This window comes from Squalius cephalus (assembly GCF_949319135.1).
Source record: "Squalius cephalus genome assembly, chromosome: 1".
Lineage (NCBI taxonomy): Eukaryota > Metazoa > Chordata > Actinopteri > Cypriniformes > Leuciscidae > Squalius > Squalius cephalus.
Genome location: NC_137122.1, coordinates 17,846,048 through 17,861,536, shown reverse-complemented (window position 1 = coordinate 17,861,536; position 15,489 = coordinate 17,846,048). Strand labels below are relative to the sequence as shown.

Here is a 15,489-nt window from a genome sequence, read left to right as displayed (position 1 = left end):
CGACTTGACCTTGACGATGACTAGACAGTAACTAACAGAAAAACAATTCTCACTATATGTTGAACAGGATTCCAGACAAAGTACTCACAGAGGTATATCATAAAGATAGACAAGCAACAATAGACAGTGTTTGACAATGAACCGACAAAGAACAGAGAAACACAAGGGGGTTATAAAGGGAGGCTAAAAATGAACACAACAGGTGAGACTAATATGGTAATAATTACAAAACGAGGATAACAAGGGGGCGGGGTTAGAAACGAGACAACGCAAGCACATGGCCCAAACAAATGGCCATGTACTGCACATAAAAACATGGGTCTGTCATGATTCTGCCTCAAGACGAGAGAAAATCAAGAACAAGATGGCAGAATCATGACATAATTATTTTTCAGTGACCATGAAAGATACACTTTTCTTAGAATAAATGAATAATAAAAGAGTTCGTTGGAACTGATTAATTGATTGTATCATTAATTGGCTTACCTCAAAGTTAATCTAATTAACTGACCCAAATATTAAAGGTGCCCTAGAATGTGAAATTGAATTTATCTTGGCATAGTTAAATAACAAGAGTTCAGTACATGGACATGACATACAGTGAGTCTCAAACACCATAGTTTTCCCTTTCTTATTTAAATCTCGTTTTTGAAAAACACCCCTGAAAAACAGGCGAATCTCCACATAACACCAACTGTGACGCAACAGTTGGGATCATTAATATGTACGCCTCTAAAAATTTGCATATGCCAGCCCATGCTCAGTGCCAGGCGGAACTGCACAGCCGAATCATCAGAAGTTCTGCAGGTGAAGAAACAAGCAGGAGGAGGATCATAGGGAAAATGGCAGATCTATCTATAATCTATCTATAATCGGATACCGCTACAGTTTAATTCGAAGTTGTTAGTTGCTCTGCCCGTTTCACCACGGACTGTTTTTCTAACCTGGAACATATATCAAGCAGCCAGGCTTCTCTCGGCGTCTCAAACGGACGAAGGGGGCAATTTCAACTAACGTTATATTCTCGCAAGCGGTAAGTAGTGATTTTATTAACAATAATTTACACTGTGTTATCTAGATCCAGCGCGATATTGTTTTTTCCTCGAGAGACATCGTGGCTTGCAAACGAGCGAACGAAGCATGGCAGTTGCTCAGTGTTTGGATGTACAAATGAACACAAAAGTATTTTTTTAGTTCCTTCATCCGAGCCTCTGGAGAACCAGTGGGTTATGTGAATTTCTGATGTGTAATTGTTCAAGTTCAGACAGATAATCTTTCTCTCAAAGTCGTTCAACACTGTTTATGCATCAGTAGATCGCGTTGCAGTGATAAGATCTTCATTCACGCGATCAACAGGCTGTCATCTGCTCAATGCTGGAATAGATCTAAATACTTAAAAAACTTCTCATGATTCGTTAATCCCGATAGCTGTAATAGTAAAAACGTATAAAAGCTGTAATAGTAAAAGTTTTCCAGATAGCTCTACATGTAATGCCAGATATTTCATATGCAAGCATGTCAGCCAATCACAGCAGTGGGCAACAACACTGAAGTCTCACAGCAGACACGCCCCTTCAAACAGAGTGTTCAATCCAGGGAATGAAATCAGGCTAGGAAATATGCCTTTTATTTCTAAATTATAACAAATTTTGATCTAAAAAACATACTAACATTATAAGGGCACCCCAGGAAACATTATAAAATAATAAAATAATCCATTCTACGGCACCTTTAATAATTAATCATAATTAGTAATTATGGATTATTATTAATATTTCCCCTTTGAGCTAATATTGTTACACACTCATTGAATATAGAAATGATTTATGTAGAAATGATTTATGTAGAAATGATTATCCTTTATTATTGATCACTCATTACATATACATTGAAGCAGCAGTGTATTCAATCCACCTCCTTCAAATGGTACTGTTGGTAGTGGAAATGCTGGCCAGATCAGGGTTTACCGTCCTGCTTCGTACTGTACAGTCCCGTACCGCTTGATGGAAACTAGCCATAAGTACAAATAGCCTGTCTTGTTGGCAAATGTTATTTACACTAACGCCACCCACAAATGTCTGATTGGACCACACAATATTCAAAAATACATGTGTAAATTCAGTATCTACAGTGGCATAGGCCGAAGGAAGAGTGGCGTGGGGAAGTAGCTTTCGACGCAATCAACCCGAGTTTGAACCTGCCTTTTGCCGAACTCACTTGTCTCCGTTTTCTCATCACGTATCAGATTGGAATGGCATTTATTTTCAATACAAAACAAGAACATATTTGAAAAGGTTTAATATAAAAAAATAAAAAAATAAATATAGTGTATGTAAATACATGCTAGATTGACGTGTATAACTGTTTAGCTTCTTTTGCAGCATCTCCCAAATGGCATGACGTTTTAAAAACACGGCACTCAAGCTAAAATAAGTTCAACTTTTAAAAAAACACATCTCAAGACCTTTTTTCAAGTTTTTCTGAAATTCCACTGCCCATATCTCGCGTTTTTCATTTACATTTACATTTATGCATTTGGCAGACGCTTTTATCCAAAGCAACTTACATTGCATTTCAAGGTACACATTTACGTTCTTATCAGTTCTTGCTTTCTCAAGCACCAATGCTCTACTGTTTGAGCTATTGGAAAGCCAAGTTTAGTTGGCTAATAGGGAGAGCTGGCACTGTTCTAGAAACATTATTATCCAAATTATTTTGCTTTTTAGAATGCACATCAGCTTTCCTTTCCCTTATGACTGCATTCACCTTTAAATGTGTTTAATAATTGTTGATTTTTTAAAGTACATGTGCAGGGTAAGATTTGTGAAAGTATATATAAGTTTGCAAGCGTAAATTAAATATGCATGCATAAGAGAAGATCACACCACACACACCAGTTGCCAGAACACATCTTTATCTTAAATTTGGCTCAGAAACATTCTCGTTGCCGAAATGGTACTTTTAATGCACACATACATGTTAAATAAATAAATAAATGGGGATCTGAATAAATCTGGCAACTGGCTTTTTTATTGAACAATCATTGTTTATTATCAACAATTAGTAACAATTTTTACTAATTGTTTAACCCTCTGGGGACCAAGGTGTTTTTGGGGCCCTTGAGATGTTCTGACATGCCTTGACATTTGTGCTTTTTTCAGTTATTTATAAACATGTTAATGACAAAGGTGTAAATTCACTATATATAGCACAAACAGGGCTACCATAATATGCGAGCAACTTGTATGTAGATGTTTGTATTTTTAAGAGAATAATGTTTATGCGTGGTTATTGGAAAAAATAAAAATGAAAGTTGCTGAATTAAGACCACAAAACACATATTAAATATGTGTCCACAAGACTTTTGACCAATGGATGTGGTCCCTTTGAGTTCTAGCTTCAAAATTATATGAAAATAGTCTTGCTTTATCGTTCACAAAAAAAAAAATACATTGATTTAAATGGTGTAAAACAGGTTTTGCTTGGAAAGCCAATATGCGAGGGGGAGGAGTAGTTCACACCCACTCTGCATAATGACTCTGCCTAATGAGCCATCCTTTCAGGTGTGACACTGACTGAGCCACAATGCAAGGACAAAGGATGTATTTAGAAGAAGACTTATATTGACCATTTAAGATTTTGCTTACATCTCTCTTGTAAATATGTTTTGCTATTTTATTAAAAATGTTACAATTACAACAATAATTACAATTTCAACAATATTTCAAGTGTACTCTTTCTTTGTAAAAAAGAAAAAGAAAAAAGATTACAGGCCTACATTTTATCATATGTATTCATTAGTTTGAATATAGCCGCATTGGAACATCTAACATCTTAGTCTATGACTTTATTTTTGACAAATATATATATATATATATATATATATATATATATATATATATATATATATATATATATATATAAAACGTTAGATATGAGCAGAAATTGCTAAACAAAAGCTTATTTTATGTGGCAGTATATTTTACAGTAGCCTAAAAACTGTACCCAAATCTAGTCAACAAGTGACTGACTGTAGCGTTGTTTTTATGAAATATTAGGGCATATAAATGCTAATTTGCAGTTTAATACGTTGCTTATACAACTACATTTTATTTCAACATATTCCAGTCGATTTTTACTCATCTCAGTAGGCTATAGCAAAGCAGTTTATTCTTTCACACACAGACGCGCGATTTATATTTAGGCTAAACAGTCTTACAAATCTTTACAAATATGTACCCTTCATTCATCTCACAGAAAGGCGAGTCATATTATAGAAATGCGATTCATCTTTTTGCGGTTTGCATAGGCCTACACTAACGTTATTCCATAACGTTATTCCACACTTGAGAAAAGAAAACAGCCTACCTCACTCCTCAGCGGGATCTGCTCCTCATATCAGGATATATTGTTCCTCATATCAGCACTGTTCTGAGGAGTCTTTTCTCCATAAGGTAGGCTATATTATGCCTCACTCGATCGCGACGCGCTTTGTTTACAGCTGATGTGGGCGTTTCACAGATCTTCAATAGTTCTCAGAATTTGCGTTTGAATAGCACGCGCTCTCCGGGGAGTGGTCACATTACTGTGAATTAGCTCGTAATGAGCTCGACTGGAGTCGCTCTCTTTTTATACAGATTACAGAAGATGAGAATATTTGTTTTTTATATAAGTTACTTCATTTAACAGATGCGATCTCAAGCTTTATGCCCGTGGGTCTGTTTGCCTGTTTGACTGAATTTTCGCGGAGTTATAGATCATTTTCGAACGCGTTTCAAATGGGAGTTTACTGACAGTGAGAAGGCAGAAATCGCATCATGTTAATTTTTCTTTATTTGTCAAAAAGCAAAACACTTTATTTTTATTGTGAGTATACAGAAAAAAAATAGAAACTGAACAGGATCGTTTGATGTATTACACGAAAATGAAAGATCAAAATTAACAGAGCATTTAGTGTTTATTTTCATTGCTAAAAAAAAAAAACGCGCAAAACGCGCGGGCGCGTTTTTGGTCCCCAGAGGGTTAATGTATAACATTTTTGTATAATTTATTGCATAATACATTATGCATTATATTATTGTATAATACAAATTTATTGTATAAAAAAGTTTATTAGTAACAATCATTTATCAATCAGATAAGAGTAAATTGAGAGTCAGCGAGAAGCTCATTTGATTGACCCGCCCTCCTCGCTTGCAAAACGTCTCGAGTTACAACTGTAATCCTTGTTCCTTGAGAAGGAAAACGAAAACTGGGTCGAATGTCACTTTGGGGAAACGCCCCTCAGCGTAGCGCCTCTGAAGCATGAATGAAACTAAGCCAATCTTGATTGGTGTTGCGTCATGACGTAACGTGTGACAGCATATGCAGAAGCTACAAAAGGACGCCGGCACACAACAGAGTTAGCTTCTGTGATAAAGCAAGCTTCCAGGCAGTGGAAGGCGTGGCGAAGGGACGCAGTTCTCGTTCCCTTTCTCAGGGAACAAGGGTTACAGTCGTAACCTGAGACGTTCCCTTTCGAGGGAACGCGAACTGCGTCGAATGACACTTTGGGGGAATGTGTACCTACTATGCCACAACGAGCCCTGTGTGTCCGAGTGTGAAGCTGCGCACAGGCAGACACAAGAGCACAAGGGTGCCAGGAGTAGATGGAATGTCCAGGCTATAAAATCTAATAAAAGTGTGAGTGGCCCATCCTGCTGCATCGCAGACTTCTTGGATCGGGGCCCCTAAGGAGAGGGCTCTAGAGGACGCCATGCCTCTGTATGAATGAGCCCTCACGGCCAAAGGTGAAGGCAAACTGCGCACCTGGTAGGCCATAGATATAGCTTGAACGATCCAGTTGCTAATGGTCTGCTTGGAGGCGGGAAGCCCTTTCTTGGGCGACCTGAAACACACTAGCAACTGGTCTGAATTCCCAGATGAAGAGGACCTCTGAATATATACTTTGAGAGCTCTGACAGGGCAGAGCAGATGACGTCTCTCCTCATCCGCCGTCACGTGAGGTGGAGGATGAAAAGCCTGCAGAACCGTAGGCCGTGCCACATTGGATGGCACCTTAGGCAAATATCCCAGGCTGGGATGTATGATGGCTTTAATGTCGCCTGGAGGAAACTCCAGGCACCTATGAGATCTAGAGAGTGCCTGAAGATCTCCTACCCTCCTCAGAGAAGTAATGGCCAACAAAAAAGCCACCTTTAGGGAATGGTTCTTGGCCTCAGCCGACTCCAGAGGTTCAAAGGGGGGCTCAACCAACCCTTCGAGAACCACTGCCAGGTCCCATGTGGGAACCCTGAGCCGCAGGTCTCATCCTCCAAGCCCTACGGAGTAAACGTACGACCAACTGCTGTCTCCCCAGAGGCCCATCACCCAGGGGGGCTGGATGTGTGAGGGAGAACCTCAGTGGACAGTGAGTCGTCTCTCGAGATGCAAATAGACCCACTTCTACTGGTGGAGTCTCCATTCCCCAGGCCTCAGCCCCTGCCTCGACAGGATGTTTGCTCCCTAATTCTGATTCCCCGGGATATATGTTGCACTGAGAGACAACAGTTTCCCTTGGGACCACAGGAGGATCTGATGCGCCAGTCTGCATAGAGGGCGGGACCTCAGACCCCCCTGATGGTTTATATAGGCCACCACTGACATATTGTCTGACCCCACAAGGACATGATGACATTTGAGGTCCGGCAGGAAGTTCCTCAGAGCTCGGGACACCGAGGCAATTTATGTGCCAGGAAGAATGATGGTCCTGCCTTAGGCCTCTCATAAAGCGGCCGTCCATGACCGCACCCCAGCCTGTGAGGGAGGCGTCTGTCTAGATGCAACGCTCTCTTTTTGCGCCTGTCTGTAGGTGGAGGAGCTGGCAGATGGCTGCGGTTTCCCAATGGGGGCAGGCTTCTTATTTGGAGCGGCGAGGGAGATATTGTCTGAAGGCTGCAGACTGTTTCTTCACCTCCTGAAACCTGTCGACGACTGTGTTTACAGCATCGCCGAACAGGCCAGAAGGCGAAATGCCTTTCTCCTTGATGCCCGACAGATTTAACCACAAGTAAATGGTAAATGGTAAATGGACTACATTTATATAGCGCTTTCACAGACCCAATGACCACCAAAGCGCTTTACAATATTGCCTCACATTCACCCATTCACTCACTCATTCATACACCGACGGCGGTGTCAGCCATGCAAGGCGATCCAGCTCGTCAGGAGCAGCTGGGGTTAGGTGTCTTGCTGGTCAGGTGGAACCGGGGATTGAACCACCAACCCTCCAGTTTGTAGACAATCTTCATGAACCACTGAGCCACTGCCGCCCCAACAAGTGTCTCTCCGAGACCACCATAGCCACCATTGAACGGCCGATAGCACAGGCCGTTTCCTTGGTGACTCGGAGAGACAAGTCTGCAGGCTTCCTCAACTCCGCAATATCCTCGGAAGTTGGACCCTCGCCCTCATCAATATTCTTAAGAAGGTCGGCCTGGTATGCTAGTAGTACTGCCATAGTGTGCAGACTAGCACCAGCCCAACCCACAGCCATATAAGCCCTGCCCACTAAAGATGATGTGTCCCTGCAGGGTTTAGTGGGCAGCACCGGGGTTTTCAGGGATGATGCAGATTCAGGGGATAAATAAGTGGTAAACGGCTGTTCCACCCGAGGCATCATCCAATAACCGTTCTCCCGTGCCCCCAAAATATTACTATAATTCAATACAGGGGGGTTGGACACGCGGGAAGAGTGTGGTTTGTTCCACGATTTACACAACTCATTGCGTAAATCTGGAAAGAACGGTAAACCCTGGTGATGAGGTCGCTCTCTGTGCTGCAGGAAGAGCTCGTCCAACTTGCTTTTAATAAGCGCTTCCTGCCTCTCTTGTGGCCAACTAATATTTAAACTAGTGATGGGAAGTCCGGTTCTTTTCCGCCAACCGGTTCTTTCGGACAGTTCGTTCGTTTCGGACTCATTGTCATAATCATCTTGGATAGGTTTCTTACATTTACGTTTTGAAAATGAACCCTGTAGTACAGTGGTTTTCAAACCCTGGGTCGCGACCCTCGGGTGGGTCGCGAGACTTAAAAAATGGGTCGCCAGGATGATTTAAGGAAAATATAATTAAATTAAAAAACAAAATTTGTTTTCATAAAACCATAGTCTATAGGCCTATATAAAAGAAACGCACGCAATATGGCTATTTAAACAATTAATAGATTAATAAAACGAAAGAAAAAACTGACAGCATGCTGCTGAGTTTGGTTCGTTTGGCGCGGCGCCTCACAAACAAGTTGACGGAAAGGAAACCGAGAAGGCAGTTTGTTTGTTTTCTTTATTTTACAAAAGCACAATGTTGTGTTTTATTGCGAGTGTACACAAATATAAATAAATACTTTGCAGTTTCGAATGATGTCCTGAACAAAATAACGGAGTATATTTAAATGATTCCATCGTGCCGGTGGCTCCTCACACGCATTCCAGCATTGCAATCTTGACATCGCAGCCGGTTCATTTATCAAAATAAAATAGTCAACCTCACATAAAAATTACACTGCTCTGTTTAAATAGTCAATAGCCTACAGTTCGTGCCATTCAGCGTAAGCACCGCTCCACTGTGATGTTTCCAAGCACATTTTTGCGCATGTGAAGAGGGTGATTTTCTGAAGAGGGATCGATATTGGAACGTGAGTGAAGTACAAAGAAGCCCACGAGCGTAATTTCCTATGGGGACAGGGGGGACATGTCCTCCCCACTTTTCAAAATCCAAAATCCCGTTTGCTATAATTTGTTTATATAGTGTGCACTGTGCACGCGATGTTCCCGGACGCGGACGCATCGACATAGGCTCGGTCCTGCTCCTCCGTGGTATCGCGTTTGCGGCACAGGCGATGAAACGCCAGAAACAACAACAGTAACTAAGCTATCGTTATATGATCCCGCTCTTATTCATGCAAATGCTTTTTCATGCGCGACAAGACAAAAGAGAACGCGCTGTCAGTGAATGTCCTCCTGACACACACACACACACACACACACACACACGACCCACAGATAGACGCGCGCCAGTATCAAGTTCTCTTTCGCGCTAGAACGAACAACACACATGTATGCCATGTCCGTTTTGTCGAGTATCCTCACAATAACAGTCTTAAATGAGTTAAATAAAATCTTAAATTAAAGTAAAGAGTAGGCTAGTGAGAGAATGGGATGCGTGAGATCGTCAGCTGTGGCTGATCCTAAAGTGGCAGCAGCTAATTCTCAGAGAAAATTACTAACTGCTCTTGACTAAAGAATGCTTGTAGCTTTAATAAGGATTTATCTATATTTAGTTTATAATTTATGCAGTGCAGAATGTTTTGATAATCTTATTCAATTTTTTGTATATTTCATACCTGTTAGACAGGAAAGGCACAGGTAAATATGACATTTATAATGGGTTTATGTAAGGTTTGTTTTAAGTTCACTTAAATTAAAAGTTTTTATATTTTTTGAAGCCTAATAAATATTTAAAATTTGGGGGGATAATCATTTTCATTTTTTCTTATAAGCCTATAATAAATAATAGTTTAGCATCCAAATAAATCGCGAATATGGAAAAAAATGTATTCGAATGAGAGAGTTACGTGAGCCCAACGCCGCTTACTTTCACTTTCGCTTTAAATTATTTCGCTTTGGCTTGTTTATAGATATATATTTTTTTTCATTCTTGTTCTGTTCTGAATATCATTAAATTTAAAGGATTTGTTGTGGAATATTTTTAGTGAATTTTTTAAGCATACAACAAACGATAGTAGGCTATTAATTGGTTAAAATTCTTACAATGGTTAATGGTTTACCGGTTCATTAGCATCCCTGTAGCTTTAGCTAGATCAAAAGAGTGCAGAATCAACTTTGCGTTACGATCGCGTCACGGATAAGCCACTGCACGTGCATCATCAAAAGCGGTTGTTAACAAAAGGCTTAAGAATAGGCCTATATAGGCCTATGGGTCGCGTCAATTAAAAAAAAAAAAAAAAAGGGTCGCTCTTGAAAAAGTTTGAAAACCACTGCTGTAGTAGGCCTAAGGCGATGCGCAAACGCGGATGTTTTACATGTCTTAAAGTGAATAAACTGGTCTTCATCAATTTTATTTTATTTGTAATTAAATAAACTTACATTTCGCCGAAATTGGCCCCTCATTCAAGTCCTTGGTTCACCCGTGCTCATGTATCAGCACAGCACATAGTCATAAACAGTATATAAACACAGCATCAGATGGCCAAAAGAAAGTTCGGTTCAGAGACGGTGCGATCACGCATGCGCAGTCTCTCCAGCTCATCGGTTCTCCGTATCGAACGTGTCCGAAAGAAACAGTTCTCGGTTCTCTGCTGGTGATCCGAGAACTGCTGCAACAACCAGTTCTTGACTCGAGAACCGAACCGTAGCATATGCCTGTGTGTGAGCTGAAAACTACTGAAACCTTACTAGGCTAATTCAGTTGACAAAACTAAAAACTCGATGCATGTCTCCAGTATGTTTAATACGTTATGTTTTGATTAACACATTATAAACATTTAATGCACCCTTTAAAACCTTGGCAAGAGTTTACATCAAAAATGTATATCACCTTACTTAGAAATTAAATGATCTGTTCCTGAAAATAATGTTTTAGTATAATAATAAATGTTTAGTTTTATAATCCATTCATTGTTTCCAATCTTTAAAATAATACAGTGAAAAGGCAGTAGCCTATGTGATAAACATGTTTCTAACATGTTTTATTTTGTTACACTTATTGATGTTCAATAAAATAAAACATGCATTTCGTCCCTCTGAAAACATCGCACGCATGCTCAGCTCATCAGCTCATCGGTTCTCCGTATCGAACGTGTCCGAAATAAACAGTTCTCGGTTCTGTACTGGTGGTCCGAGAACCGCTGTACCTGTACGTTCGGTAGTGCGCGCATGCTCAGTATCAACTGCTCGTGCTCATCACTTCTCTGAGCACAACATGTCTCAGTTCAGTGAACTGTTTGATTTACTGGAGTAACATATATGCCTACTCCGGGATATTGGTTTATTTTGAGTCGAAGGGACTGTCAGGAGTCAGGAGTCAGGACTCAGGCATGTCCGAAAGTGAGTAACTTAACTTCAAGCGCTGACGCAAGACGCGAACTGTTTCGAACGATTCAGTCCGATTTAGTGTACTGGTTCGACCAGTTCACTAAAAAGAACCGGTTCAAAAGAACGATTCGTTCACGAACCAGCCATCACTAATTCAAACGGGCCACTGCACGACAGACAACCTCCACCAGCTCCTCATATGCAGGGGCATGGGGTGGCGAGTCATCCCCAAAATCCCCACCTTTGATGCTGAGCGTACTTCCTCAGAAGCAGAAAAGCTCGAGCATCGGGTTCTCCACTCGTGCGGAAGAAGCCGCCGAGCAGGCTTCTGCGCGAAAAGGGAGAACGTCGGCACTGGCAGAGGAATCCCAAGAGCATGCCTCAGCAGTCTCGAGATCCCCTGCCAGATTCATCTGCGAGCCCCATGAATGATCCTCATTGAAAATGGCCAGGCGGTAGTGCAGCACACGAATTGATAATCTTTCACAATCCTCGCAAGCAACCCCCTTGAGATCTGCCCTAGCGTGATGCGACACAACTGTACAAATCGGGTTATTTCGGGAACTTTTTTGCCCCATGCACACAACAAGTCATTCAAACATTTGCAACAGTTTATTTTTTTACACAAATGTTGGTTTTAAGGGATGAATCTGTTTTGCAGATCCTGGTCTGTTGTTTTCGGGGTTGCAAATTGCTGTTCACAGGCCTGCAATGCTTTTGGCTGTATTTGTGCGTCAAAAGTGTAAGCGCGGAAAAATGGAAGTCAGAAGAATACAGATCCTATTTATTTTCCGTTAGCATGAAGCTGCAGCTTCACAATACATGCATTACACTTACGAATAACAGTAAAATGCTTGAAAGGCGTTTTACATTTGAAAGGCAATTTACACCTTTACAAATCTCTTGCGCATGCAAATTTAAATGCTTGCAAACTTATGCACACTTTCACAAATCTTACCCTGCGCATGCAATTCTTTATGGCATCATATTACCTTCAGATGAGAACCATCTAAAACATTCTAACCCAAGGACAAATGTATTTAAAATGTTTGTTTGACATGTTCAATTCTGTATGTACCAAATATGCAAATTCATAGACTTTAATTCTTTAATTTGGCCAAAATCAAATAATTTTCTCCAAGTAGAGATTCTGTTGAATAAATGTGTTTGTGCCACAGAAAATTCCTAAATGTTGTTGTCTTGATAATTAAGAAAATATTGTTTGCAGGAAACATGAAATTAGCCTGTTTAATGTTATTATAGATTATATCATATTTTATATTTTAGAACATCTAGTCATTAAACAGTATTTTTGTGGTTTACAGACACTATTGCATATCGCGATTAGAACAAAGAATTTAAGAATAAAGAACTTACTGCAATCCTCAGCTGGATCCGTGGGCGTGGTCACATTAACACTTAATTAAGATGAAATGAGAACGACTGACATCTCTCTCTTTTCATACAGATTTACATAAACTGAAAATATTTGTTTGTTTTTTTTATAAAAATTATTTAATTTAAAAGAAGAGAATTTAAGCTATTTGCCGGTGTATCTGTATACCTGTGGGACTGAGTATTCACTGAGTTACAGTTCATTTTCGGACGCGTTTCAGAATGGACTTAACTGACAGAGAGAAGGCAGAACTCGCATCATGTTTATTTTTCTTTATTTGGCAAAAAGCACAACAATTTGTTTTTATTGTGAGTATACACAAAAAAATAGACACTTAACAGGATTGAATGATGTATAACACTTATATGTAAAATCAAAACCGACAGAGTATTTTGAGTCTGATAAGAAAAAAAGCGAGCAGATCGCGCCGGCGTGATTGTCGACCCCAGGGGGTTAAAAGTAAAAAATCTTCCCAACTAGAGTCCCCCCAATGAATCTCAGCCATTTCCAGCCCTGGATCTAACAGATCTTCATGTGTATCTTCAGGTGACTTTTAAAAGTGAAGCTCTTTCCACACTGATCACATGTGTGCGGTTTCTCTCTACTGTGGATCCTCTCATGTTTTTTCAGATGTTGTAACTGACTGAATCTCTTGTCACAGTGTGAACACTTGTAAGGTTTTTCTCCAGTGTGGATCCTCTCATGTGTTTTCAGATATGATGAAGTATTGAATCTCTTGTCACAGTGTGAACACTTGTAAGGTTTTTCTCCAGTGTGAATTCTCTGGTGCTGTTTTAAATGTTCAGCTGTTATAAAAGTCTTTTCACACTCAAAGCACATGTACTCTCTCACACCAGTGTGAGTTTTCTGATGTCTATGTAAAGATTGCTGCACTGAAAAACTCTTTCCACATTCAGAACATGAATATGGCTTCTCCTTTGTATGAACTGTCAGGTGTTTCTTCAAGTTTGATGACACAAGAAATGTTCTTCTGCACTGATCACATGTGAACGGCTTCTCTCCAGTGTGAACTCTCGTGTGACGCTCTAGACTATGTTTGGTTGTGAAACTTTTTCCACACTGATCACATGTGAACGGCTTCTCTCCAGTGTGAACTCTCATGTGACACTCAAGATTTTGTTTGGTTGTGAAACTCTTTCCACACTGATCACATGTGAACGGCTTCTCTCCAGTGTAAACTCTCATGTGACACTCAAGATTTAGTTTGTTTGAGAAACTCTTTCCACATTGATCACATGTGAACGGCTTCTCTCCAGTGTGAACTCTCATGTGACACTCAAGATTTTGTTTGGTTGTGAAACTCTTTCCACACTGATCACATGTGAATGGCTTCTCTCCAGTGTAAACTCTCATGTGACACTCAAGATTTTGTTTGTTTGAGAAACTCTTTCCACATTGATCACATGAGAATGGCTTCTCTCCATTGTGGATCCTCATGTGAACATTAAGGTGTGTTAATTGACTGAAACTCTTCCCACATTGATCACATGAGAACGGCTTCTCTCCAGTGTGAACTCTCATGTGAATCTCAAGATTATGTTTGGTTGTGAAACTCTTTCCACACTGAGTGCAGGTGAAATATTTATTGGCTCTTCTTTTCTTTAAAAATGTCTTTTTAGTCTTTGAGCGACTCAAAGGTTTTTCTCCAGGTTTGACATTATGTTTCTCCTCCACTTCACTCAGTTCTTCACTCTCCTCCTTCACTTCCATCAGGTCTGAAATGAAAGAAAAAAATATTTCATTTTTAGTAGGCTACATCAAAATAGTGAAATATAAAAAGAGAAATATGAAGTGAAAGGACATAAAAGTAAGCCCTAAAATATTGTAATCATTTAGATTAACTTTTATAAATTATTTGCATATGTCCTTGAAAATCGACCATGAATAAGGTACTATGTTACAGTTTTTCTCAGTTGCTAAAACACAATTTCTGAAACCTTTCTCCATTTTCTGAAAACATTAAACACAAAACCTCATCTTCAAGCACTATTTACAAAACCTCTGACTCCTCTTGCAAAATGAAACTTTCGCCTCAAAACAGTTTTACCTGTGTTCAAAATCAAACACTGCTCTCAAATCATAAACAAAGTGATCAAAATGATATACACTATCAAGTAGTCAGTAAACAATACACCAAAAAATAGAAAACACATTGTTCAAAACATATAGTTCTCACGGAGAAGTACATTTTTTAATCTCAAAACAAATTTCATATTTTTCCATCATTGTCTTTTGATGAATGAAAACATGTTTCATAGTAGCTCAAAATTGATCAGAAATTACTACTCTGGGGTGCGTTTCCCAAAGCCAACTATGGTCGCAAGTTCCGTCGTTACCTATAGAGTTCAATGGGATTTGCAAAATCTTTTGAACAGTCAGTACTGTTACAGTTTTTTTCCAATTGCTAACACACAATTTTTCAAACTAGTCTGGTTTTATCAAAATACTTAACACAATTCACAAAACCACACACCCAAACTGCAAAATACCTCATATATCCTGCAAAATGAAGCACTGCAACCGAAACTACACATAGCATTATCAAAATCAAACTTTTGAATGAAATGGCACACACTTCATTCATATTACCCGATTTTTGCCTAACCAACTACACACTGTTGGGCATAATGAAAAGCACCCCCATCTTTAGTATGCTTTGCCATAATACTAAAATATGTATCAGATTGTTCACATGCACAGAAATATTTGCAGATACACACACATGCTGTTGCAACATTTTTTAATTGTATTTTTCCACTACAGTAAACAAGTCAGTGCAACATATGCACAGCAGATATATTTACATGGGACTGAACAAAAATATTCTTACAAAAAACAGTAAACTGAAAAAGAAAATTTCAGAAAAAAATATATTACAGTAAAAAAAAAAAGAACTCTTCTATGGGGTTCAGAAATGGTGAGTATGGTGGGAGGTACTGCACGAGAAATGTTGGGTGGTCAGCAAACCAGTTTTGGACTGGGG

General features: G+C 39.6%; 1 protein-coding gene across 1 annotated transcript in view; it reads right to left on the bottom strand.

The window, feature by feature from the left end:
• Positions 1 to 12,764: 12,764 nt before the first annotated feature.
• LOC307163044 (uncharacterized protein) overlaps positions 12,765 to 15,489 on the bottom strand; it is a 35,163-nt gene continuing 32,438 nt past the window's right edge. Inside the window, exon 3 of the mRNA XM_079878866.1 lies at positions 12,765 to 14,221. Coding sequence (XP_079734992.1) covers positions 13,005 to 14,221 — 1,217 coding nt within the window. The 3' untranslated portion in view covers positions 12,765 to 13,004. The remainder of the gene's footprint in view (positions 14,222 to 15,489) is intronic.